This window comes from Apodemus sylvaticus, chromosome 2 (genome assembly GCF_947179515.1).
Source record: "Apodemus sylvaticus chromosome 2, mApoSyl1.1, whole genome shotgun sequence".
In the NCBI taxonomy this organism is placed as follows: domain Eukaryota; kingdom Metazoa; phylum Chordata; class Mammalia; order Rodentia; family Muridae; genus Apodemus; species Apodemus sylvaticus.
The window spans coordinates 5,144,956-5,172,888 of record NC_067473.1 but is presented as its reverse complement, the minus strand read 5'-3'; the positions used below and the strand labels follow the sequence as shown (position 1 = coordinate 5,172,888).

Here is a 27,933-nt window from a genome sequence, read left to right as displayed (position 1 = left end):
TGGTGGAGGGAGCCTCCTGTCCTGCCTTCCTCACCTTCAGGACAGCATCTTCTATGTAGATAACTTGCATGTTCTCCAAGCTAAACTGGGGTCTCCCATCAGTGCAAACTGAAGCGTGTCTTTCCCTGAAGTGTGACACTTCTCCCAGAGAGAAGACACCAGAAGCAGACGGGTTTGTTCACGGATGTGGGGACACAGTAGCCCACTGGGAACCGCAGGTGTGAGAATACACTGTGGAGGGATGCTTAGGAGAGGCCAGGGAGCTGCTGACGACCCCATATTGGCTATGACAGTCCCATTTCATGTCCTTGCGTGTCCTTAATGCTAAAGAGCAGAGAAGTGGGGGAGGGGGGGCAGGGTGGGTGAAGTTCAAGGAAACGACTCCCCAGTCGCCTTTCGGGGGACAGACGGACAAAGACAAAATAGGTCCATATGTACAAACTTTACACAAAATAAATAAGCAACTATGGCCCCAGGCTAGTATCACCAGGCCCTCCCCACCCCTGTCAGATGTTGCCCCCTCAGGTCTTAGCCACGGAACCCTCTGAGCCCTGGGCATTTCATATCCCCACTTCAGGAGTCCATTTCTGCTCCAGAAGCTGTCCTGGATCAGAACAAACGCTGCATCCCCGAGACCCCTAATCCTGAGGTCTCTAGAACAGTCTCGGGCCAAATAGTCATGTGTCCCGGGAACACGCTGGCCTCTCCAGAGCAGGGTCCCCCAGGTCCCTCTAGGCTACAGTACCCAGTGAGTCTTGGGCAGGCACAGGTTCGCTTCCTTTGACTTCCGGTTCCCGGGAGCTGGGTCAGGGCCGGCTTCCCTGCTCCATCTGTTGGTGCTGGCTGCGCACAGCAAACCTGTTGACGTGCACAGGTATGGGCACCACGATCTTGGGGTTCCTCACGGGCTCCCCGGAACGGCTGCTCACATTGCCAGCCTTGATGCGCTTCCACTTGGCCCGGCGGTTCTGAAACCAGATCTTCACCTGCACCTCGCTGAGCTTGAGGGCGTGGGCGATCTGGGAGCGCTCGGTCAGACTCAAGTATTTTTTGCAATGAAACTCCTTCTCCAGCTCCAAAAGCTGCTCGCTGGTGAAGGCCGTGCGTCGCCTCCGGCTTTTCCCCCCAGGCGTGGTGACCGCGGTGGCCACTGGTGTCCCCTCCTCAGCGCCAGTCCCCAGGCTGCCCTTTAGCTTCGGTTTAGGTCCCAGAAGAGCCCCTGGGCCCCCTGCAGAACTGTCCAGGAAGCTGTCCTCGCTGTCACCGCCTGAGCCCTCTTCCTCCTGCTCGCTGCCTGCTGCGTCTCCTGCTGGGGCCTCTAGCTTCTCCTCATCTGAGCTGTACACCTTTCCCTCTGCTGTAGGGTAGAGAGGGTGGGGTGGAGAACAGAGATGGAGAAGGAAGGGCAAGGAGAAGGTCGTGTGGAATGATCAATCGCCAATAGGAAACAACACATTGAGGGAGGAAGAGATGGGTCAGGAGACAGGATGGCATCCAGTGGGCAGCAGGAAGAGGTTTAGGAGAGACAAAGAATGGGGAAGAAAGGTTTTTAACCAGCAGACTTCACTATGGAAAAGTAGGGAGGCGCCGTGTATGGCCCCTGAACGTCCCCACCACCCCATGCGAGCGCACCTCTGCCCCCCAGGTACCAAGTGTGGTACCTCTCCAAGGCCCAGGGCTGCGCTGACACCAGGTCTCGTTTCCAGCTCCATAGGCCCAGGATGAAGGGATGTGGGAGCTGGCTGGGAGGAGCTGCTGAGCCTTGTGTCCTCCCAGGAGTCCTCTACAGCCCAAGAGCAAGAGGCATCCTGGCTCTCAGATCTAGGTCCCAAGTCTCGTCTACTTGGTTCCTGTTCTTACCTAAACCGCCCTGGTGGAAAAGTCCCCAGCACCGCCACCTCCTCATCTGTGGCCACACCTCTTCCCTGTCACTTGTCCCCCTGGTCCCCTGGCTCACCCTTGATTTTCGCACACTAGCATCTCTTTCCTGCTCAGCACCCCCCCCCCCCCCGGCCAAGGCTGCTTGCACAGCACCAATGGAAGCCTCTTGAGCCTCCATACTAAGAGCTAGGTGTGCACAGGGAAGGCTGAGGGGGCAGCAGGAGGCAGAGGCAGACAGGTGAGAAGAAACTAGAGAAGGGGATGTGGGAAGACGTTTGACTCCTCGTGGGTGACTTCTCCCAGGGTATAAGCATTTTATCTACAATCAGTTCTAAAGGTAAAGCAATCAATGGCTTTATCATAGCCACTGACCGTGACTGCATGCATAACATTTCAATGCTTTCAGGGTTGGGGAGGTGGCTCAACAGGCACTGCGTGCTGGACAAGCACAAGGAACTCAGGTTAGATCTGCAGCACAGGTACAGAGCCACAGTTGGTCAGGTGGTGGCACACCCTGTAACCCTAGATGTATGTAAGACAGAAACAGGCAGATCCTGGGGCGCCCACCGATTAGCCAGTCTGGCTGAAGCAATAAGCTCTAGTTTCAGTGGGAGACCCTGACTCCAAGGTGCTAGGATGACCCTGGTGCTGTTGTATTTTGATGCTAATTCCACTTTCCCAGGAGGGGCTGTCAGGACCAAGGAATGAGTCGCCTACAGGTGACTTCTTGTGAACCATCCCCTAATGAATAAAGGAATCAATCACTGGGCGAGTAGGTGGGACTTCCAGGTTGGACAGAGGAAGAGAGGAAACAGGAGAGTTAGGTGCTTTTTGGACAGAGATAGTGACAAGACAAGATGTAGCTACTGGTAGTCTTCTGGATTAGATGGTGGATCTGCCAGGATTGGCCACTGGAGGATTTAGATTTAATATGTTTTACAAGACTAGGATTTCAGTTGTTGCGCCCAGCAATTGAGTTATGATTGTCCCTGAACCAAGGTGGTGTGGCATTTCCCTTCACTAGGTTCAACTGGGTTCCAGAGACAAAGGTACAGCAGCAAAGCGTGGGTTTGCCAGATGTGCGTCACAAAGGCCGTGGGGCTTTTGAAGCATGGGGCTGGCATGGTAGCGACCTGCCAGGGGGAACTTAGTGAGCTGGGGGGAGAGATTTTGGAGCTGTGAGTCAGAGTCTCCAGGAGATAAGAACTGGCCGGCCAGACTGTCAGGGCTGAAAGTAGCTGGGTGAAGCTCGGGAACTTGCCGTGCTTTTTAATATTTCCCACAACACATAGAGAGAGAGATAGAGAGAGAGAGAGAGAGAGAGAGAGAGAGAGAGAGAGAGAGAGAGGGATAGAGATAGAGACAGAGACATAGAGAGATAGAGGGATAGAGAGAGAGAGAGAGATAGAGATAGATAGATATAGAAATATCTATCTATCTCTATATCTATATCTACATATATAATATACATTCATATCTGGCTATATCTACATAGATATCTATATCTATCTCTATCTACATGGCCTCTGAGGCCATGTCCCGTGACTCTACCACTGCAGTCAGCATCTCCGTGTTGCCTCTGCCCCAGCTCCCAGCAGCCCAGCCAGACTCCAAACTGCCTCTTATCTTTCCATAAGCAGCTTGCTATTCAGGTGTCTCGTGCTGTCTAGAAAAATCGCCAACCCCCAGGGATGTCCCGACATGGATGGTCTCAGCCACGCTTCCTCTCCTACCTCAACCCTGGCCACAGACATGGCAAGATTTCGGGCCTGGAAGCTGGAGAGGTGGCTCAGTGGTTAGAGCACTGGAGAGGTGGCTCAGTGGTTAGAGCACTGGCTGCTCTTGCAGAGAATCAGGGTTCTATTCCCAGCACCCATCAACGAGGTGGCTCACAGCCATCTGTGACTGTTGCTCCAAGGGATCTGACGCCCTCTTCTGTGCCTCATGGGTACTGCATGCACACAGAGCACAGATACACATGCAGGCACTCACATACGTATCATGGAATAAAAACCAGTTGATCTCCTGTTGGAGATTCAGGACATGGTGCACCCCTTCCTCCTGCTAAGGCGTCCTGTTCACCTTCTTCTCATCTCCACAGACTCAGATTTCTCAAGTCCCAAACGGAGATCTCAGCCTCCTTCCACCTTCCTTCCATCTTTGCCATGCGTCCCCATTTCAAACTTGTCATGACACCACGAGAGATGTTCATTCTCCCTCTTGTGGTCCCATCCAAACCCCCACAAACCTGCCTCTCAGATCCGCCCAGAGCTGGGCCCTTTCTTGTCACCTCTTCACCAACGTGGCTCCTTCTAAAGGTTTCCCTGTCTTCTGTCCGCATCCAGCCCTCTCTCTCAGGAACATCCCACCCTTGAGACTGAGCATTGGCTCCGCCCTCCAGCCCCTGAGACTGGGGCTCCGCCCTCCAGCCCCTGAGACTGGCTGGCTCTTCGTTCTTCATCCTCTTGGAATTAAGATGCTTCCTGGACTTGTCTGCTGCCACATGTGACATTAATGTTATTTGCTTTATTTTCAACATCTATGTCTCGAGCTGGAGAGATGGCTCAGTGATTAACAGCACTGGCTACTCTTCAGAGGTACTGAGTTCCATTCCCAGCACCCACATGGCTGCTCACAACCATCTGTAATGGGAATGTGCTTTTCTGGCACACAGGTGTACATGCAGACAGATCACTTATACATTAGTAAATTTTTAAAAATCTAAATAAATACTATGCCTCTTCCTATTAGAATATAAGCTTCATGAAAATATGGATTTCAGTCATGTCTTCTTCACAGTTGTGGATTTGGTATCTTAAAAATTTCCTATAAAGTAGTCACTGAATAAATACTTAACATAGCCGGTCAGTGGTGGCTCACGCCTGTAATCCCAGCACTTGAGAGGTAGAGGCAGGTGGATTTCTGAGTTCAAGGCCAACCTGGTCTACAAAGTGAGTTCAGGACAGCCAGGGCTACACAGAGAAACCCTGTTTCAAAAAAACCTATATATATATATATATATATATATATATATATATATATATATATATATATATATATATACTTAACATAATAAAACAGCTATCTCCAGCATGTGCGTGCCTCCCCCATCCATTTCCTACTCGGTCTCTTCTGAGATACCTGCTTCAACTCTACCCATTCCCAGCACCAGAACAGAGCCCTTCTCTTCTTACACCACCCTACCCTCTGTCCAGTGCGCCTCAATCCTTCCCATACATCGAGGAATACCACAGGATCTTCTGGTGCTAAGAGTGATGGTACTGGAAATTTTTCTTCACTTCTAAGTCCTGTGGTTTCAATTTTTAAAACACACTTTGTAGCAATTCATAATATGTTAACAAAAATGTAGCCCAATAGTGCAGTGTTTTAAACAGTGTTAAAACGGCAGAAACTAGATTTCAGGGCTTGAAGGATGGAATCATTTAGTACAGCGCCAAGACCTCAGGGGGCGTCCAATAAATCTAAATTGATGATGATTGAGAGGAGGCTCCCAGCTCCTCGGTCGGGCAGAGCCCTCCTGAGATCATCTCATCCATCCCTCTGTCTCCAGACAGACCCAGTAACTGCAGCCCACACAAGCAGGCCACCCTCAGTGCGGCTTTTAAAGCCACACATGGAGTGAGGGTTCATGGCCTCTCTCTGTTTCTTGATCCCGGTGGGACACTGAGTGGCAGGGGCAAGAGTTTCTGTCTGCGCCTTTATGATCGTGACATTGAAGACTCTGATAAGCTACCTCTAGATCAGGGTGGGGGTGGGGCAACTGAGAGGAGCACAGAGCCTCCGGCCTCAAAGGACAGCTTTGGGAACAATGAGGAGATGCACAGCAGCGGAGAAGGAAAGGAAACCGCGGGCAGCGGAAGGAGGCTGAAGCCAGAGAGAAGGGGCAGAGACATAAAATGGTGGGCCAGGCAGTGAAAGGCTGGATTTCAGAGAGACAGATAAGATGCAGCGGGGGGGGGGGGGGGGGGGGTTAAACAGCACCACCCGACCCCCGTACTGACACGCGTGTGGCTGTCGCTTGCTCTTTGCTCCACCAGAAGAGGGCGCACTGAGAGTCGGGCTGGAGTCAGCAACCAGGAATGAATGAGCTACTCAGCTACCCAGGGAAGAAAGGCAGGCACGCTGCCCTCATAGCTTACCATTTCCACAGAACAGTGAAGAATGACATGCAGGCGCTGGAGAGACGGCTCATCACAATCACTCACAACCCCAGGCCTAGGGCATCCGATACCCTCTTCTGACCTGGGGCACCAAAGATGTACGTGATACACCCACACACATGCAGGCAAAACACGCACACAAAATAAAATGAGTAGTCTCTCTGACCCTTTTCTCTCTCTCCCCTTCCCCTTCCCACCCCTCTCTCCAGATGTTCCTGCCCCCCGCTGCCTCTGCTCCCACTCCCATGCCCCCAAATAAATTCTCTTCGATGCTACAAACAAAACAAAACCAAATAAAATGAATAAATCTTTTTTTAAAAAAAGAAAGAAGGAAAAGAGGAAGGGAGGGAGGGAGGGAGGAAGAAAATGCACCTGGGTGTGGTGTCATGGGGGCACACACCTTTCATCCCAACACTTGGGAAGCAGGGGCAGGCAGATTATGAATTCAGGGCTAGTCTGATACTCACAGTGAGTCTCTCAGCCAGGACTGTAAAATAAGACCCTGCTTTTAAAAAGAAGAGAAATGCAAGCTAGTTCTGTTGATCTGCTTTGTAATGAACATTAGTGGTGAAAGTGTCAAGACAAAGAACCCCAACAACACATTTTTGTTGATGACTGGAAACTAGCAGAAGCGATAAGCCTGTCGCTCCCTCAAGATCCAGTCTCTCTCAAGGTGCTTGGCCTCCAGCATGCAGGCGCTGGGTTTACTGTGCCTGGCTGTCAAGCCTGTCCGATAAACTTTTTATTTGCAACATTTGGTTTAGAGAAATTGGACTAGATAGGTGTCAGATCCACAGAAGTCGATTTCCAGCTGAAAATGGACTTAGTGGACAAAATAGAACACCATTGAATGTCTTTTTAATTATTTTGTTGTTTTTTGTTTGTTTGTTTTTGTGGTTTTGTGGGGTTTTTTTGTTGTTGTTTTTGTTTTTGTTTTTTTGGAGGCCTTCTCTCTCCAAATAGCCTGGCACTTTCTCTTAGACCAGGCTGGACTCAAACTCATAGAGATCTGACTGCCTCTGCCTCCGCAGTGCTGGGATTAAAGGCATGAGCTAGCATGGCTAACTTCCATTAGCATCTTTTTTTTTTTAAGATTTATATATGAGTACACTGTAGCTGTCCTCAGACACACCAAAGAGGGCATCGGATCCCATTACAGATGTTGTGAGCCACCATGTGGTTGCTGGGAATTGAACTCAGGACCTCGGAAGAGCAAAGAGTGCTCTTAACTGCTGAGCCATCTCTCCAGCCCCAGCCCCCTAACATCTTATAATGGAAATGATTCTTGTGGAGGAAATCTTCAACAAAATGAAAAAAGATTTTCAAGTGCGGGTAACCTAACTGTGCTAGGGAGATGGCCAAGCAGACAGAAAGGTCCTGACCTTGGGTGTGACCTTGGGTGTGCTAGGCTCCCTGTGGGTTCGGAGCCTGTGGAGTAACCTCTGTCTCTGGCTGGTTAGTTGGAAACAGGAAGAGTTCACGGGACAGCTCCTCATGGCGTTATCGTCCTGGGACTTGGAAAGCACAAAGCTTGGACTACAGTCACACAGAGAGCTGCTGCGAGAGCGCTGCCCCCACGCCCACCCCCTGGATCCAGACACCGCACTCAGGCTGCACGGCATACGTGAGTGTGGGCCGTGGCTGCTTCCCACAGGAAGGGCAGCGGCTCCAGAGACAGAGGAGTCCCATGGAGGGAAAGCCCCCCCCCCCCCCCTCCGCAAAGAACAGCAGGCAACCAAGGAGTGCTGAGAGAAATAGTCTCCAGAGAGGAGCACGCCACTGGCTAGCCAGGAACAAGCAACGAGACCTGAAAGCACACATCCGTGTGTTGTTATACACACCAAGCAGGGTATTTAGTAATATGCATGACTGTACATGTATGAGTGCATAATAATTAATGAAAAGAGGTCGGGAATCTGAAAGAGAACAAGGGGGTATATGAGAGCGTTGGGAGGAAGGAGGGAAAGGGAGATGTGGTGTAATTATATGATAATCTCAGAAGTAAATGGGAAACCGATTCAGCGGGGCTAGAGGGGGCCTCAGCAGCCACACAGCACCTGTGGGGGGGTGTTTCCCCTGGGGAGTGAACACACAGGCCAGGGCGGTGCATGCCTGAGACCCTGGCACCAGGGAGGTCAAGGCTGGATGGTAGCGAGTTTGAGGCCAGCCTTGGGCAGCCCCAGACTTGCCTGCTAAAGAGGGGAAGTGCACTGGAGTCACCAGGGGTGGTGGGATGAGGAACTGTCTCCAGACTTCCTCCCAGGAACACTCCCAAGACTGAGCCTTTCTTTTTCCTTGCGGTCCCAGCTAAGGCTGTGTGATGGCTCAGGGGAGAGGCGCTGCCCGCGCGATAGGAAGAGCCCAGCTCTCTTCCACGGGAGAAACAACCAGCACTAACACTTCCCTACTCAGTTCCCAGGACAAGGGCCATCCTCCTACTCCACAGCCACTGTCCCAGCAAGTGGGGTCACTTCTCTGAGGACACTCTCCAGTCCTCAGGGCGTGGCCAGACAGGTGCTGTGACTGAGCCCTCTCTTTGCAAGCCAGGACTGTCCCCATTTGTGACTCACCGGACTCCTTTCCGTTCTTTCTTTGCTTGTCCCTTGGATTTGCACAGAGTCAGCAAGCCACGGTCTCTCTGGAACTTGGTATGTCACAGAGAGCATCCCTCACCCCCATCACTGTCTCCCGCCCCTCCACAGTCCTTGCTTCACATAAACAGAGGGCGTTCACTAGATCACTGCCATCCTGCCTCTCACAGCTTTGTGACAAGCTCAGGGTAGTTCCGAGTCCCCACGCGTCCCACTTAGTTCTTCTATTTTGACACAAGCTAGAATTGTCTGAGAAGAGAGAATTTAATGGAGGGACTTCCTACATTAGATTGGGCTGTGTCTTGAGGATATTTTCTTGGTTAATGATTGACAAGACACAGACGGCTTTGGCCAGTGGTACCCTTGGGCAGGCCATCTTGGTTCAATAAGAAAGCAGGCTGGGCAAGCCAGGAGAAGCGCTCCTCTGCGGCCTCTGCCTCTGCGTCTTGACTGAACTCTTGTCCTGGCTCCCTGACAATAGAGGGCCATTAGGCCGCATAAGCCATACAAACCCTTTCCTCCCCAAATTGCTTTTGCTCAGAATGTTTTATTGCAGCATCAGAAAGCAAGCCAGGCCCCCAGGCCCTTCCGGAGCCGGCAGCCTTTTAGGGTGCTCTAACCCCACCCCTACCCAGAATGCTCTTGTGTAACCTTGGGCTTTCCCACGCATGTTTTCTTTACCTGGAGCCACTGATGGACTACGCCGCTCTCCTCTATCAGCACAGAGGTAGAGTCACTAATCTCGTTTCCAGGTAAGGAAAATGGCGTTATGGTGAGATTAAATGGTTTTCCCAAGTCCCACAGCCAGAGACATTGTACCATGCCCCTGCTTCTCAGTTCTGGAATCCCCTGTTCTCAGCCCACCTTCCGCCCCCCCTTGAAGTCACAGCTCTTTCCCAGTTGCCTCCACCCAGCAGAAAATAGTTTTAAAGTTTTTGTTTATTTTTATGTGTGTGTCTGTTTTGTCTGCAACCATGTCTTTGTACAAAGTGTGTGCCTGACGCCCAAGGAGACCAGAAGAGAATCCCAGGTATGGAGTTACAGACAGTTGTGAGTCACCATGTGGGTGCTGGGAACTGAAGCCAGGTCCTCTAGAAAAGCAGCCAGGGCTCTCGACTGCTGAGCCACCTCTCCAGCCCTGAAGAACCTTCTTATCGAATTCAAATGTAAGCCTGATTCCCTTCACATACACACAGGCTCTAATTTAATTACCAAATCACACCTAAAGCACTCACAGACGGTTCCTGAAATTGCCACAGAGAGGGCCCATCACCAAACACCACAGTGGGTTTTTTTGTTTGGTTGGTTTTGTTTTTGTTTTGTTTTGTTTTCCGAGACAGGGTTTCTCTGTGTAGCCCTGGCTGTCCTGGAACTCACTCTGTAGACCACGCTGGCCTCGAACTCAGAAATCTGCCTGCCTCTGCCTCCCAGAGTGCTGGGATTACAGGTGTGCGCCACCACTGCCCGGTTTATCACAGTGTTTTTAGGAGGTGAGTTCTCCCGACATTCCCAAGGCAAAATTTTCACCAAATTGTTCTTGCCCTTACTAGCTTGTGAGATGGAATCTTACCAGTTAGCTTTCCTTTTCTTTGAAAGTGTATTTCCTAGATCTGGAGAGGTTGCTCAGGGGCTAAGGGCACCTCTTACAGAGGACCTGAGTTCGGTTCCGAGTACCCACTCAGGTGGCTTACAATGGCGGGGTCCAGGGAGGTCCCCTGTGGGCATCTGCACTCATGTGCACACACACATAAGCACACACACAAACTCTCATGTAGTGGTTTTGTGGGGGTTTTGTTTGGTTTGGTTTGGTTTGGTTGTTTTCGAAACAGGGTTTCTCTGTATAGCCCTGGTTGTCCTGGAACTCACTCTGTAGACCAGGCTGGCCTAGAACTCAGAAATCTGCCTGCCTCTGCCTCCCAAGTGCTGGGATTAAAGGTGTGTGTCACCACCGCCCGGCTCATGTAGTGGTTTGAATAGGTTTGGCACCATAGACTCAAGTGTGAATATGCTTGGCCCAGAGAGTAGTACTATTAGGAGGTGTGGCCTTGTTGGAGGAGGATGGGCTTTGAGACCCTCCTAGCTAGCTGCCTGGAAGAAAATTCTTCTCCTGGTAGATTACATCTTCTACAAGAAGACGTAGCACTCTCAGCATCTCCAGTGCCATGTCTGCCTGCACGCTGCCATGCTTCCTACTTTGATGATAATGGACTCTGAACCTGTGAGCCAGCCCTAATTAAATTTTGTACTTTATAAGAGTTGCTTTGGTCATGGTGTCTGTTCACAGCAATGGAAACCCTGACTAAGACACACAGACTCAGCCAGGAGGTGGTGGCTCATGCCTGTAATCCCAGCACTTGGGAGGCAGACAGGCAGATTTCTGAGTTTGAGGCCAGCCTGGTCTACAGAGTGAGTTCCAGGACAGCCAGGGCTATACAGAGAAACCGTGTCTCGAAAAAACCAAAAAAAAAAAAAAAAAAAAAAAAAGACACACAGATTCACACGCACATAGATACACACACACACATGCACACACACACACACACAATTAAAAGTTTTTAAAAAGAGAAAGTGGTATGGTGGAAGCTGAAGAAGAAAAAGGCTGAGTTTAAGGGCTAGCCTGAGCTACAGAGTAAGATTCTGTCTCAAAACAGGGGCAGGAGCTGGGCTGGAGAAATGGCTCAGTCCTTAAAAGCTAGACTCATAACCAAAAAAACGGGGTGGGGTGGGGAAGACCGGGGTTGTAGCATATTTAGTAGAGAATTTGAGTGGTGCACATGAAACCCCCAGTTTGGTCTCCAGCACTGCATGGAACCACATGTGGTAGCATGTTTCACTACACGTGAACTGAGAACCAGTCAGGAATACACGAGTCCAGAAGGGGAGCATGGGGATTGGAGCAACAGTTAAGAACATTACTCTTTCAGAGGGTTTGGGTTTGGGTCTCAGCGCCCTTGTTGGGTGGCTTCCAACTGTGTTAGCCCTCCTTCCAGGGATCTGACGCCATCTGTTGGCCACTTCCAGAACCACACTCATGTTGCAGACACACACACTATAAAAATTTAAAAATGTAAAAGCTGGCTCACTTGGGTATCAAGTTCTGTACTTTCTCTTACTCTGTCTCAGCCTTTGAGGGGCAGAAGTTTTCCAACTCTGCCTTCCTCATTGTGAGTCTGTGTCTCAGAGCCTCCCCATCTCCTCTCAGTCTTCCGCTAGCCCCTGAGGAACCCAAGCTCCTTCCCACCAAGACACACCTAGATTAGAGGTTCTTCCTGTCTTATTTCTAGGCCAATCCGACTTTGTGATTGTCTCCCTTCTTTTTCACACTTTCTTTAGGGCCTTCTCTCTCCTGGGCTGCCCGGAACCAGGGAGCCTGTCAATCACATTCCTCGGTGCTTCTGAGCTCAGGTTAGCCGTGGCTGGATGGGACCAAGAACACCATGATTTCCTTCCTCTGAGCCCCCAAATATCATCCTGAGTTGTACACTGGGGATTTTAGGCAGGGATGGTGACAGCTGAGAGAGAGGCTGGTGCTGTGCCCTCCCCACATCTCTCTCTAGATGAAGACAGCGCCTTAAGGAAAGAAAGAAGTGAAGACAGAGGAGACCAAGATGGAGATCGGAAGACCTAACACCGTCTGCGCTTTGGGATGTACCCAGGCTCTTTGCAGGCACAGCAGTCAACGAATGACTGTTTGTTAAGAGCAGTGCCTCAGTGGTTAAGAGCACGGCTGATCTCCTGGAGGTCCTAGGTGTGGTTCCAAGTACCCATGCCCGGGGTCATGTCACACCCATGTCACAAGTCTGGTTCCAGGGGATCTGATGGCACATGGAACACATACACACTCAAACACACACATACATATAATAAAATAATAAATGAATAAATATTTTTAAAAATTGAGGTTGAGCTATCATTACAAGGAGTCCTCGGAGCGTGGTTAAATAAATGCTGTCACAAGCCTTTAATCCCAGCACTCAGGAGGCACCTGACCAGGCAGGCAGATCTCTGAATTCGAGGCCAGCCTGGTCAAAAAGTGAGTTCCAGGACAGTCAGGGCTATACAGGGAAAACTTGTTTAGGTGCAGGAGTGGGGTGGGGCGGGCTTAGCAGGGGGTGCTCTCAGGAGAAGCAGCAACAATCACCAGACTGAAGACAGATGAGCTCCAAACCCCCACGGCCCAAACCCACAACATTCCATCCAAAACAACCCCGCCCCGGGCCCTGGAGCTGTTACTACGTGCACCACCTCATCTGGAATTCGTGTAGACTTTAAACCCACCAGGCTATGAGCTATCCAATCAATAGCATCAAACTGAAGCACACACCTAAGAGCATAGGCATGCTGATGAAGAGGAAGGGCTGGAAAGGAGGAGAGACCAGGTCCCAGTGGGGCACAGGAGAGAGATGGAGGCCAAAATGGGAGACCAACTAGGAAGCCTACAGAAAAGAGAAGGCCAGACATCTAATGAGCACGGTGGCTCGCATCTGTGATCTCAAAGCCTGGGCCAGGAAGACCATGGCTCAGGGCTAGCCTGGGCTATAACTTCAGTCTCTGTCCCATCCCCACAAGGCAAGGGAAGGCAAGGGCAAACTTGAACCTGTCAGAGTGGGCATGATACTCCATCCTGCCTGTCTCCTGCAACATCCTCAGACTACTGTGTCCACCACCACCCCAGAAATAATAACGTTACCTCGTTCTATGCCACTCCCAGTAAAGAGATCTCTCACAACAGAATTTTGTAGAAAGCTACCATCTAAAAACTAAGACGATTTTTTCCTTTTATTTTCCTTTAATTAATTAATTTTTAATTTATTTTTCTGTGTATAGGTGTTTTTCCTCAATGAATATGTTTACTACATGCATGTCTGGTGCCCATGGAGACCAGAAGACAGTGTTGGATCCCCGGTATTGCAGTTACTAAAGTTGTAGCTATAATGTGGGTGATGGGAACTGAACCCTGTGCTCTTAATTGCTGAGCCATCTCTCCAGCACCCCAACCCCTGCAGGTTCTCTTATAGCTCTAGGCTGGCCTCAAACCCCAAGTTTACTGTTTGTTAAGGATGACCTTGAACGTCTAATCCTCCTGTCAGTATCTCCTCGGTGCTTAGATTCAAGGCGTGCCCCGCCACACCTGGTTCTGGGCATCTGGCCGGGGCTCTGTCCATGCCGGGCAATGGATCCGCTGCCTGAGCTGCTGCAGTAGCCCTCCTGGGGCACTTCTGTTCCGTCCAGGACTCAGCATAAGGACTTGTCTCCTTGTTTGTCTGCTAACTGCGAGGTGACACCACGGCCCTCATTTCCCTGGTGAAGGCCACTGGGGAGTCACGGGTTAGCCTGGGCTCTCTTTCTCAAAGAAGTAGCAACTCTGGCTCTGAGCCCTCATTTCCAGGCTCAAGGTGTCCTGGCGCCTCAGTGCCTCCTTTGCTAATACTCTGTGTAGAAACGACGTCCCAGTGTTCTCTGACATAAAGAATAAACTTCTTTATTCTTTATTCTTTATGACAGGCAGCCGTGGGTAGGCCAGGCACAGACTCCACAGCTGGCTTCTCCTGCTTCACACCAGGTGCATGCGGAATCCACATCCGGTTTTCAACGGCGCAGCCTGGCTCCACCTCCCCAGTCTCTGATGGTAACCCAGTCTTAAACCCAGGCCTAGCGTCACCACACTGTGCGCACAGCCAGCCTTCTCACGGCCACTCCACACTCGGAAGCACAGAGTTCTCAGACCCCTTGTTCAGGGTGCCTTTAGTATAAATTAAATATTACACGCACACACGTGCACATGCGCACACACACACACACACACACAAGCCCATGGGTATCAGGAATGAGATCAGGTCGTCTCAAAGAGTTGCAGGCAGTTGGGAGCAACCACATGGATGCTGGGAACTGAGTCCAGGTCCTCTGCAAGAGCTACAAGTGGCCAAGACATATCTCCAGCCCCCCCCCCCCCAATAAAAGAACAGTTCATCAATAAAGGTATCCTTAAGGATCAAGCAGGCTTGTAAACCAAACTTGGTGGCTCCCACTTCTTTTTTTTTAAAGATTTATTTATTTTATGTATGTGAGTACACTGTCGCTGTCTTCAGACACACCAGAAGAGGATGTCAGATCTCATTAGATGGTCGTGAGCCACCATGTGGTTGCTGGGAATTGAACTTAGGACCTCTGGAAGAGCAGTCAGTGCTCTTAACCACTGAACCATCTCTCCAACCTGGTGACTCCTACTTCTAACTCCAGCAAATTGAGAAGATAAGACAGGAGAATTATGAGCTGTGGGCCAGCCTGGAACTGTGAGGCCCACATGATCTTTTAAATAAATAGACTAATAAACAAGCAAACAAATAAACAATAAACTCAAGCACATTAAAAAAACAAACACTTGCCGGGCAGTGGTGGAGCACGCCTGTAATCCCAGCACTTGGGAGGCAGAGGCAGGCGGATTTCTGAGTTCCAGGCCAGCCTGGTCTACAGAGTGAGTTCCAGGACAGCCAGGGCTACACAGAGAAACCCTGTCTTGAAAAAAAATCAAATCCAAAAAACAACAACAACAACAAACTGAAAAAACAAAAACAAAACAAAACCAAAACCCACTTGTACAGCTAGAAATGGCCTTAACGATAACTTAGTTCAATGCCCTGATTTTACTGATGAGGAAGAAGAGAGGTGATGTGGTCAACATCATACATAGACAGGTATAATACACAGGATTCTGGCCCTCGGGGCTTTGCACGCTCTCTCCCCACAGCTCCCCATGAAAGTTCTAGCTTTGCCGGAACCCCTATTCTGACCCCTCTTTTCTGCGATTCACGCTGCTACCCAGGTCAGAAAAGTTTCTGTTTGTCTCATCCTTTGCATGGTGCTTGAGGCCAACGTGGCCAAGGTCCCCACGGCCGGGATCTACCTCACACACAGATGCTCCGTGCCACAGGAAGCCCTCTCTTCTCCCCAGGGGCCAGTGGAGACCCTGCTTGGTGGCTTTGACCAGCATGGGATGTCTCTCCTGAGGACACCTGAATTCAACCTGCTAGCCTCACTCCCTTAACCTGCCTTCCCCCCAAGCACTCCCCAATCAATAGTGCCTCCAAATCCCTCCAAGTTCAGAGTGTGACTGCCCACAAGTTCACCCCGTGTGACAAGGGCTGCCAGCCCCTCCCCCACCCGTGCAGCAGGAGTCCAGGCTTCCCCAGTCAGGTCACACAGGCTCCCACACACCTCCACCTCTAACTCCAGCTCACACACAGCTGCTTTCCCCCACACCCTCTAAGTCAGTGGTTCTCAGCCTTGCTAGTGCTGTTCCTCACGCTGTGGCGACCCCCAACCATAACATTACTTTTGTTGCTACTTCATTACTGTAATCGTGTTGCTGTTGCAACTCCTAAAGTAAATATCTGCTTTCTAAAGATCTTAGGCAACCTGTGAGAAAGGGTTGTTCAACGCCCCAAAGGACGGAGACCCAGAGGCTGAGGACGGCTGCCCCTAGCAGTGTTCTCACCTCCACTGCAACTTGTCTCTCAGCACACCCACACCCACGTCAGTCTCTTTCTTTGTACACCTGATTTGTATTTCCTAATGTCAAGTCAGCTTATGGAAAAAGACTCAACTACCTTTGAGGGAGAGTCCTTCAGCTTCTTCAAGCAGTCTTTAGCACAACACAAAGCACTTTGCTTATAATATAATTATATCCTCTCATCTTTCCAACTGAATATTTTCATCACCATCATCATCATCATCATCATCGCCATCACCATCATCATCACCACTACCACCAGCAGCAGCAGCTGTAGCATTGAGACAGAGGCTTGTTGTATAGTCCTGGCTGGCCTGGGACTTTCTACATAAATCATCCTAGCCTTAAACTCACAGGGACACCTGCCTGTGTCTCTGTAGAGCTGGCATTAAAGACACGCTCCACCATGCCCAGTCATATTATTGCTATTATAACTACATCTCCTCTCCTCCCTCCTCTCTTCCCACAATGGGAGAGGCAGGACACACATTCAATCTCAGGCAGAGGCAGGCAGATCTCTGAGTTCGAGCCCAGCCTGGTCTACAAAGTTAGTTCCTGGATGGCCAGGGCTACACAGAGAAACCCTGTCCTCAAAGACCAAAAGGAAAAACAAACAAACAAACAAACAAAAGGAAAGGATTTTTCTTCCCAGTCTTCCATAATCTATGCCTCCACATCTGTGAGTGCCACTGCAGAAGCCACTTGTCCCCCACACAAGCCCAGGCACCGCAGCGCCATTCCAGGCCCCCAGAAACGAAACGTTGAGATTTGTCCCTCCTTAGGCTCTTCATGACCTTTGTACCATGAACTCCCCGGCAGGTGGGCAAAGGCAGCCCCTCCTCAGCCGTGAAGCAGAGTTCACTTTTAGTGAGGGGGCTGGAGGATGGCTTGGGACCTGTTTACTGCTCACGGGGAGGACGGAGACTACTGCTCACGGGGAGGACGGAGGTCAGTTCCCACAGCATGTGTGGGAGCTCGCAAGTGCCTATAACTCCAGGCCCAGAGGACTCAGATATTTCTTCTGCCTTCAGAGGCTGTATTTGTGTGCAGATACATATTCACACACATATCCATGTCATTAAAAATAAAATTGTTTTATTTTCATTTTATTATGTTGTAAATTTGTTTGGTTTTTTTTTTTTTTGAGGCAAAGTCTCTCCAAAGAATGTAAACTTTCACAAAATTATGTTTCTATCCATGACAAAAACTTCCTGTATTGCTACGACAATCATGATTTTTGTTCCACAATCATAAATTAAAGGACATGTGTGTTTTGGTTAGGAGTTGGTAAAAGCCATGGTGTTGATCTCCCCCATCTCGACGGATTCCTGACAGGAGGTCCTGGGTGGTCAGACCCCTCCTTTAGACACTTGGTCAGGAATTGAAAGGAACATCAAAGGCCTGGGTGTGGCACACACCCTTAGTTCAGAGGCAGGTGGATGAACGTGAGTTCAAGGCCAGCCTGGACTACATAGCAAGTTCCAGGCCAGCATAATGAGTTTCTGTTCCCAAAACAGACAAACAAACAAAACCCCAGCCAAACAACACACACACACACACACACACACACACACTTTCATACACACGTGCACACACACATGTGCACACACTTTCATACACACACGTGCACACACTTTCATACACACACATGTGCACACACTTTCATACACACACATGTGCACACACTTTCATACACACACGTGCACACACTTTCATACACACACATGCACACACTTTCATACACACACATGTGCACACACTTTCATACACACGTGCATACACTTTCATACACACACATGCACACACTTTCGTGCACACACATGTGCATACACTTTCATACACACATGTGCACACACTTTCATACACACATGTGCACACACTCATACACACACATGTGCACACACTTTCACACACACATGCACACACTTTCGTGCACACACTTTCATACACACACATGTGCACATACTTTCATACACACGTGCATACACTTTCATACACACACATGCACACACTTTCGTGCACACACATGTGCACACACTTTCATACACACATGTGCACACACTCATACACACACACATGTGCACACACTTTCACACACACACATGCACACACTTTCGTGCACACACTTTCATACACACACATGTGCACATACTTTCATACACACGTGCATACACTTTCATACACACACATGCACACACTTTCGTGCACACACATGTGCACACACTTTCATACACACATGTGCACACACTCATACACACACATGTGCACACACTTTCATACACACACATGCACACACTTTCGTGCACACACTTTCATACACACATGTGCACACACTCATACACACACATGTGCACACACTTTCATACACACACATGCACACACTTTCGTGCACACACTTTCATACACACGTGCATATACTTTCATACACACACATGCACACACTTTCGTGCACACACATGTGCACACACTTTCATACACACACATGTGCACACACTTTCATACACACATGTGCACACACTCATACACACATGTGCACACACTTTCATACACACACATGTGCACACATTTTCATACACACATGTGCACACACTTTCATACACACACGTGCACACATTTTCATACACACACGTGCACACACTTTCATACACACACATGTGCACACACTTTCATACACACACATGCACACACTTTCATGCACACACTTTCATACACACACATGCACACACTTTCATGCACACACTTTCATACACACACATGTGCACATACTTTCATACACACACATGCACACACTTTCATGCACACACATGTGCACACACTTTCATACACACATGTGCACACACTTTCATACACACACATGTGCACACACTCATACACACACGTGCACACACTCATACACACATGTGCACACACTTTCATACACACACATGCACACACTTTCATACACACATGTGCATACACTTTCATACACACACATTCACACACTTTCATACACACATGTGCACACACTTTCATACACACACATGTGCACACACTTTCATACACATACGTGCATACACTTTTATACACACATGTGCACACACTTTCATACACACACATGTGCACACACTTTCATACACACACACACACATACACGTACACACACACTCAGATGAGGAGAGTAAAGCCTAAAGAAGTCACAGGACAGTGGCTCTCCCGAAGGGTCTTAACCACGCCCACCCTACGTCACACAGTAACACAGGCTCTAATTGAAGCAGGTGTCTTATCAAAATTACACAGCAAATAAATGACAAAGCTGAGATTGGAGCCTGTGTCAGAGCTGCCAAGTAAATGTTCCTTAGTCACTGTAAGCTAAGGCATCATTCCTCTTTTCTAATTTTTACAGTTACAGTGTTTATTTAGTGTGTCTGTGCGTATATGAGCATGGATGACATGTGTGTACATGAATATGGATGACATGTGAATGCATGAGCACGAATGACATGTATATAATGAATATGAATGACATGTGTGTATATGAGCACAGATAACATATATTGCATGAACATGAATGACATGTGTGTGAATGAGCAAGGATGACATGTGTGTGCAGGAGTACGGATGACATGTGTGTATATGAGCACGGATGGTGTGTGTACACGAGCATGGATGACGTGTGTTCATGAACACAAATGACATGTGTGCACATGTGCATGGATAACATGTGTGTACATGAGCATGGATGGTGTGTGTACATGAGCACGGATGACGTGTGTGCATGAACACAAATGACATGTGTGCACATGTGCATGGATAACACGTGTGTACATGAGCATGGATGGTGTGTGTACGTGAGCACGGATGACAAAGGACAGCTTTTGAGAGCTGGCTCTCTCCTTTCACTGTGTAGGTCCCAGGGGTTAAAATCAGGGCTTCAGGCTTGACAGCAAGAGCTGGTGCCATCTCTCATTTGTCTTCTTTTAAAAGTCAGTGGAGTTCTGACCACGGAGACACACGCCATCATTGCCAGCACTGAGGAGCAGAGGCAGGAGGAACTCTGTGAGCTGAGGCCTGCCTGGTTCCAGGTCAGTCAGGGCTACGTGGAGAGATCCTGTCTCAGAAGGGGAAGGGAGCAGAGGGGGGGCAAGGGAGGGGAGGGAAATCAGGCTGTGGTGGTGTGCATGCCTTTAATCCCAGCACTTGGGAGGCAGAGGCAGGTGGATTTCTAAGTTCGAGGCCAGCCTGGTCTACAGAGTGAGTTCCAGGACAACCAGGGCTACACAGAGAAACCCTGTCTCGGAAAAAAAAAATGAAAAAAGAAAGAGAGAGAGAAAGGAAGGAAGGAAGGATGGAAGGAGGGAGGGAGGGAAGGAAGGAAGAAAGGAAAGAGAAGAGAAGAGAAGAGAAGAGAAGAGAAGAGAAAAGAAAAGAAAAGGAAAGAAAAGAAAAGAAAAGAAAAGAAAAGAAAAGAAAAGAAAAGAAAGGTGAGTGGAGGGTTGTCTGGGGCTAACGTCAGAAGTTCATGATCATCCTGCACACGGTGAGTTTGCAGCCAGCCTAGGAAAAATAAGACCTTGTCTCAAAATAAAAAGCAAAAACAGCTGGAGAGTTGGCTCAGTGGTTAGGAACATCCACTGCTCTCCTCCGCACACATGTCAAGTGTCTCACAACGACCTGTCACTACAACCTCAGGGGACCCAACAGTCCTCTGGCTTCTGTACACACATATGTACATAATTTACAAATAAAAGTAAAATGTTTTGGAGAGATAAAACAAAAATAAAACACGAAAAGTCAATGGAGCAAGCCGATCGCGGCGGCTCGCAGTCTGAGTGCTAACACCTGGAGGAGACTCAGGCGGACGCAGTGCTGGGAGCTACACAGAGTCTGAGCTCAGCCCGGGAAACACAATGACAGCCGGTTTTAAAAAACAAAACACAGCAAAAAGCCCGTGGAACAGTCACTCTCTCTGTGTGCAGCTTCTTGAAAGTTCTAGGAACATATTCTCTGGGTCTTTGTCACCTAAAACAAAACATTCCCCTCTTATTTTGAACGGCAGAAGTCTCTGGCTCTACAGCACACCACTTCCCATTTCCCTCTCACAGGTAAATATCATATCGTGACAGTCATAATGGGCACCTATTCAGAAATTAATTAGCGGTCATCTAAAATGTTCCCTAGCCACAATCAGGTGCTCAGCTTAGCGCAATCAGCCCTTGACTGGCACACTCCTCTGAAGTTCCCTGGTCTCCTTTGTGATTACCATTATTACTACAATCTCCATTCGGAAATTAACAAATCCTTTCTGCTCAGTTTTGAAAAGACGGTGCTCAGGACATGGCGCCTCTCAGGCTGGTCCCTCGCATGCTGACACCCTCTACACTACCCTAGCTACACAAATTCTAATTTGTCCAGCATCCAACCCGGCGTCCTGTCTCATGCCAGTCTCTCTTTGTGTTTTTATCCCCCATCTATTGGTTATACACGGCGCACCCACCCCCACTCGCTGTCTAAGCCTTCAGGTGGTCTAACCTTCCAGTAGAACACTCCAAATATTCTCATGTTGAAGCCTTATTCCCCCAAGGACAGATGTCCCCCTGCCCAGCACTCTCCAGCAAGTAGCGTCCAGTCCAGTGAGCAGCTGAGGGCTGCAGTCTTGCCTTATCTGGCACACAGGTTAGCTGTGACTGACTACACCCAGCTAGAGCTCGCACATTTCCTCAGACCCTTAAGACCAGCTCTGACCCGCCCAGTTGGGGCTGAATCTGGTCTTGTCCTTGGGAGCTCCCTGCAGTCTTCTGCATGTTTCCTGGGGTGCTGAGGAGCTGCCACCCCGTCTCCGTCCTCCACCACTCGCACAAACCTGTCCTTTCAGACCCTCAGGATGTGTGGAGATGGTCACCATCGGCTCCTGAACCATGGCTGGTCTGAAGAGAGCGGAGGTGGGAGTGTAGAATAGCGGGTTTCAAACAGTATAAAAAGAGCTTACAAAATATGCCTTTCAAATATTTATATAGATCAGTGCTGAAGCGGCTATTTGAACGTGTTTGGTTAAATAAGGACTGTTATCACCCATTGCATCCTTTTCTTTCATTTTTTATTATTTTATTTTTTATTATTTTATTTTATTTTATTGGTTTTTTGAGACAGGGTTTCTCTGTATAGCCCTGGCTGTCCTGGAACTCACTCTGTAGACCAGGCTAGCTTCAAACTCAGAAAGCTGCCTGCTTCTGCCTCCTAAGTTTAAGCTGGGATTAAAGGTGTGCGCCACCACTGCCCGGCTTCTTTTATCTTTTTAATGTGAGTAGTGAAAACCTTTAAAGTGCACATATTAATGCGCGGCTTCCTTAATGTCTCTGGTAGTCAGCTGCACTACTTTGGATTCTTCTGTTGGCATGTGCATGTGGGGTAATGTGTGTGTGCGCATGTGTGCATGTGCATGTGCGTGTATGTGTGTGTATGTGTGTGCATGTACATGTGCATGTGTGTGTATGTGTGTATGTGTGTGTATGTGTGTGTATGTGTGTGCATGTACATGTGCATGTGTGTGCATGTGTGTGTATGTGTGTGTACAGAACTCAATACCTTGACCTGTGCTCGGGACCCTTTCTACCACCCCAGCCTCTTGACGCACATTTAATCCCCAGCGCCCATTCCCAGCCCTCGTCTTTGGTAAGTGCCCATTAGCCCCTCCCCCCCACTCCAAGCCTGGCACTCTCTGCCCCCCACTCCAAGCCTGGCACTCTCTGCCCCCCACTCCAAGCCTGGCACTCTCTGCCCCCCACTCCAAGCCTGGCACTCTCTGCCCCCCACGCCAAGCCTGGCACTCTCTGCCCCCCCACTCCAAGCCTGGCACTCTCTGCCCCCCACTCCAAGCCTGGCACTCTCTGCCCCCCCACTCCAAGCCTGGCACTCTCTGAACCTACCACATGCAGTGCTTTTTATCCATCATTTCTTCACTAATCTTCTTTTCATTGCTAACATAGCTTTCACCCCTACAGTCACATTATAATGCATTTCTGGGCCTCTTCTTCCTCGGTTCCCAAAGAATGACATCTTATTTAATTCTTAACTAGTTGAAAAAATTTCCTGTGATTCCCAAAGAATAGAACTTTACATTCTCGGAACTGGCCTATCTTCACTGTAAGTTTTTCTTCTTCTCTTTCCTTTCCTTCCTTTCCTTTCCTTTCCTTCCCTTCCCTTCCCTTCCCTTCCCTTCCCTTCCCTTTCCTTTCCTTTCCCTTCCTGTTTAATAATAGGGTTTTAGGTAGCCAGCCTGTCCTCCAACATAATATGTAGCTGTGGTTGGCTCCAGCCTCATCCGCCGGCCTCTGCCTCCTGGTTACAGGTGCCACCACACTCAATTATCCCATTCAACAAGTGGGGATGACCAACCACCCGTGCCTACCAGGAAAGCGCCTCTTCCTCTGTCTCTTTAAAGATGGCACTGCTCCCAGACTCTTTTCTGTGGAGGCTCCTGTTCTGTCACACACAGCAGAGACCCGTGTTGCCCAACGCCACAGCCTCCAGGGCCGTCCACCCATGCTCGTGTCTCACCACCCTCAGTGGCCCCGTGCTCTCATCCCCTGGACTGATTTTATGCCTGCCATTTCAGTGACTCACATCTACGAAGGTAGGTGAGTGATCAAAGGGCTGCGACAGCCATACTGAGGGAGAAGTCACAGGCCAGGACTCCACCCTGTGACCCTCGGCTGTCACCTCTGAAGCCTGCCTTCTTTACTGTTCTTGTAGCAGCCACAGTGAGACTACCATAGATCTTCCCAGGGGCAGCAGGCCTCAGCACAGAGGCTGTCAAAACTCCACTTTGAGGTCTCTTTCCTCATCTGCCAACATTATAGTGCCAACAAAGCCCTTTCTCTATGCTCAACAACAGCAGTACACACACATACACACACACACACACACACACACACACACACAACTCTCCTCCCTCCTCTCTCTCTGTCTCTCTGTCTCTCTCTCTGGATTACATTTTTCTTAGGCCAGGAGATGTGTTCTTCCTCACTTTCTCTGTGTCTCCAGTCACCAATCGCCCTGAAACCCCATCTAGAGCTAATGCTCCTGGCACTGAAACCCAGCCTGCTCCGGCGGGCATCTTTCTTTGGCTTTCTTCAAATGACAGAGCTCTCCTCCTCACACACTTTTCTCAGCGACATTGATTACTTTTCTTTCAGCCCAGCCCAACCTCCTCTCCCCACCAACAGCCCATGCCCTACTCGCCATCTACAGACCGTACCCCCACCACAGGTCTTTGTATTTCTCTTCTGACCTTTTCCTCTCTGTCCATATATTTGGTTTAATTGCCGGTGTTGGGCTTCTTTCAGAAAAGAACCTCCATTACAGAGAGGCAAGCACGGGGAGCCTGGCAGTGTGGGCATGAGGACTGGTCTCCTGTGGTAAGGACACACCCTCTCAGTTCAGTTCCACCTGTGGGTTCCTCCCACCTCCCTCAGCCCTGGGCTTTCTTCTGTGTGCCTGGTTTTGTCTCGTTCCCTGTGGCCTCCACAGCATCTCTTCAGTGTCCAACCCTGCTCTCTTCCCTGCATCTGAACTATCCCAATCCTCCCTTCTTAGGAGCCTCCTACTGGTTTCTGTCCTCCAAGCTCTGCCCTGCCCTCTGGTCTTGAAGATCCTGTCTCCTATCTGGGAGCTCTCCTCTGCTTAAGGTCTTCCTAAGGAGATGCTGCTCTGACTTCCGATTCTCTTGGGCCAACCAGTTTGGAAAGGGAATTAACGGATGAATTCCCAGAGCCAAAATGTCCAGAGCCAAATTAAAACATAGAAGGCAGGCTTCTTGACAGCCACAGGCATCTGAAAGAGCGAGCCAGCCACACTGAAGGCAGTTTCACAGCAGGGATTTGTCATCAGGAATCGCCTGTCCTAGCCAATGATTCTTGGACTCTCTTCTTGCCTCTGCTGTGGTCAGCCTCTAGATCCTTCCAGTCCTTCCCATGCCAGCCTATGTGCCACCGACTGTGAAGCAGAAGTGGACACATCCTAGTGTGAAGCAAGTTTAAGCCCTCTACCCTTGCACGGCTCTCTTTCTTAATTAGAACTCACCAGATTGCAGAAGCCTTGATCTCGGCACACCTGGCTCTGCCTAGCTAGGAAAACGTTTTTAGAGTAGATACTGAGGTCAGAACAAGAGGGCTTCAAGGGAATGGATTCTGCTGAGGGTTCGGAGTTCATTTACTACACCCTGTCTCTGTGGAGAAGGCGTCCTCCCGGGGAGAGCCCAGGTCTCTTCAATGATAGCTCAGCCGAATCTTACCAGGATTCTCAACTCCAAGTCGTTATGCCACACCCAACTCTGCCAGCCTTGAGCACCTCCAGTCCTGGCCAGCCCTGGTCCAGCACCCTACCTGGTTTTCCAACGTTTAGATTCAGTTAAAAGGAGAACTTGAGAGCGACCTCTGCTAAGACGAAGCCACAGGCTTACCAGGCCCTCCTTGTGCCCTGCATCGATAAAGCCCATGCCCACCTTTGAGTGTTTAGGGGTCCATTCAGAACGTGTCCCCACATACTAAAATGACAGCTGCCCTAACATGCTGTCACCCCAGGGTCTTGCTGGGGTCCTCAGGAATACAACCCTTGAGAGGAGAAAATCGAAGGGATTATGAAAAAGAGACAGGGTGAGGCTGTGGACTACAACAGCCGTGAGAAACATGTTGCCGGTGGGTCTTCGGGCGCCCCGGGGCCAGAGCAGGGCTTTGGGACCTGGAGATGTTCAGGATTGAACACCGCGTACGATCTGGAGTCCGACACTCCAGGGCTCCAAGCGGATGGCGGGAGTTTTGGACCGGGCTCGGGTCTGGGACTTGCTGACGGTCGAAGCCGTGTCGGTCCCAGCACTTACCCGGTAGACTCGGGAAAGTCTCTGAGAAGTGCGGAGGCGGGGGCGGCGGGGGCTCAGTCACTTTCTCGCGCGCGGGCAGCAGCTCGTCTGCATCCAGCGCTCCGTCCGTGCGCCGGGCTGCGGGCTCCGGGTTGCTTCGCGAGGCGGTGGAGGCGGCGGCGGCAGCGGCGAGCTCCGGGGGCCCGTAGTAGGCGTCGGGGGGCTCTGCGAAGCTGGGCAGCGCAGTGGTCAGCGCCACCATCGAGGGCACCGCCTGGCCCAGCCCCGCGCAGAAGGTGTTGCTCAGGCGGCCCGCGAACGAGGCGAGCGGGGCGAGCGGCGGCAGCCCGGCGGGCAGCGGCGCAGGGGCCAGCGCCTGCGGCAGCACGAGCGGCCGGTAGGGCATGAACATGGGGTAGCCGGTGTAGAGCAGGTGGCCCGAGCGCGGCGGCGGCGGCCCGATGAGCGAGTCGATGGAGAAGGCGGCGCCGGGGCCGCCGCTGCTCCCGCCGCTGCCCCCGGGGGCGCCGCCGCCCGCCGCTCTCTGCATGGCGCTGCCCGGGCCCCGCCGTGCGCCCCGCGCGGACACGCAGGGCTCGCTGCGGGCGCGCGGGCCGAGGTGGCGGCGGGGCGCGGGCTCGGCGCAGTGTGGCTCCGGCGCCGCGCTCTCTCGCTCATAAGGAGGGAGGGGGCGGGCGGGCGGGCTGGGGGTGTCGCCCTCCGGACTCATCCATCTTCCTCAAATTACGCTTCACTTGCTCCCTCCGCCCGCCGCCGCGCCCGGCTCCCGCGCCCTGCGCCCCGCGCCTTTTCAGTGGCCCGGCCGGCCCGGGACCCCGCCCGCCCCCCGCGGCCCAACCAACTATTATTAATGCAGATTGATGAGGCCGGACCCGACGCTTTGTGAAAGTTTGCGGCGGGCGAGGAGGCGGCGGCGGCAGCTGGCCACGTCCCCTCCCCGCGCCCGGACCTGCTCCCGGCTCAGCCCACGCGGCCCGGGCTCGGCGCGGCTCGAAGGTCGAGAGGAGCGCGGCAGGGCGAGGCGGGGGTGCGCGGGACGCCGGGAGCGACTCGGGGCGCTCCGAGTGGCGATGCCCAGGAGCCGGGACGCGGCGCGGGGCAGCAGGGGGCGCGCTCTCCGCCCAGGGCCCCGTGCGCGCCCGGGGCCACTCGTGGGCGACCGCTTTCCTACTGTCTTCCCAGGCCCTTCGCACTCTCTGCCCGGGACTCGATTCTCTAAGCACTGGCTCTCGCTCCTTTTCCCTCATTTCTCCATCTCCAACTTCTCGCTTCTGCGGGAATTCCTGGGCGCACACACAGGGCCGGGTACTTACCCTTCCCTCTCCTTCACCTTTCCCCCTCCACCTCTCTCCCACCCTTCCCATGCTTTTTCTTCCACTCACTCTTTCCTCTCCTTTTAAATTCCTATTCCTCTCCTTTTGATTCTCTATCCCAGTCTATTTTCTCGTTCCCTGCCTCCTCTTCTCTCTCTCTCTCTCTCTCTCTCTCTCTCTCTCTCTCTCTCTCTCTCTCTCTCTCTCTCTCTCTCTCTCTCTCGCCATTAATTTCCCTGATTGGCTCCCTGGCTCCAGTGCGTCTGATGAGCCCTATTCATTCTCGGGCCTGACACTCTCGACCTGCCCTGGCTGATTGCTGGGGGCTGGCCCCAGGAGCGCTGATGAGCCCCAAGGGTCAGCAGCGCTAATTATCTGCTAATTGCAGATGACTCTGCTCACCTCCCCCACTCCGCCTTGACTGTCCCCCTCCTCTGATTCCCAGCAGCAGACTTGTCGTTCTGGAGGCAAAAGTCATTGGCTTTTGGCTGCATAAGCACCTCAGGTCAGAGAATAAGAACAAGAAGAGGGGCTCAGAGCTGCAAATGGAGGGCAAGCCCGGGCCAGCGGAAGTGTAGCCTTTGGACTAGGGACTGATTCAGGT

General features: G+C 50.9%; 1 protein-coding gene across 1 annotated transcript; it reads right to left on the bottom strand.

The window, feature by feature from the left end:
* Nucleotides 1-588: 588 nt before the first annotated feature.
* Gbx1 (gastrulation brain homeobox 1) lies at nt 589-26,560 on the bottom strand. Its single transcript, XM_052173033.1, has 2 exons — nt 26,017-26,560; nt 589-1,357 (listed from the first exon to the last, which is right to left on the bottom strand). The coding sequence occupies exons 1-2, from the start codon at nt 26,543-26,545 to the stop codon at nt 807-809; spliced, it is 1,080 nt and encodes a 359-aa protein (XP_052028993.1). The 5' UTR covers nt 26,546-26,560; the 3' UTR covers nt 589-806.
* Between the last annotated feature and the right edge of the window lie 1,373 nt (nt 26,561-27,933).

What these genes read in the sequence shown, in the direction of transcription:
- Gbx1 (XM_052173033.1), bottom strand. Translation starts at nt 26,545, where the DNA reads ATGCAGAGAGCGGCGGGCGGCGGCGCCCCCGGGGGCAGCGGCGGGAGC. An exon ending in GACTTTCCCGAGTCTACCGG is followed by an intron (nt 1,358 to 26,016) that starts GTAAGTGCTGGG and finishes TCTACCCTACAG; the next exon opens with CAGAGGGAAAGGTGTACAGC.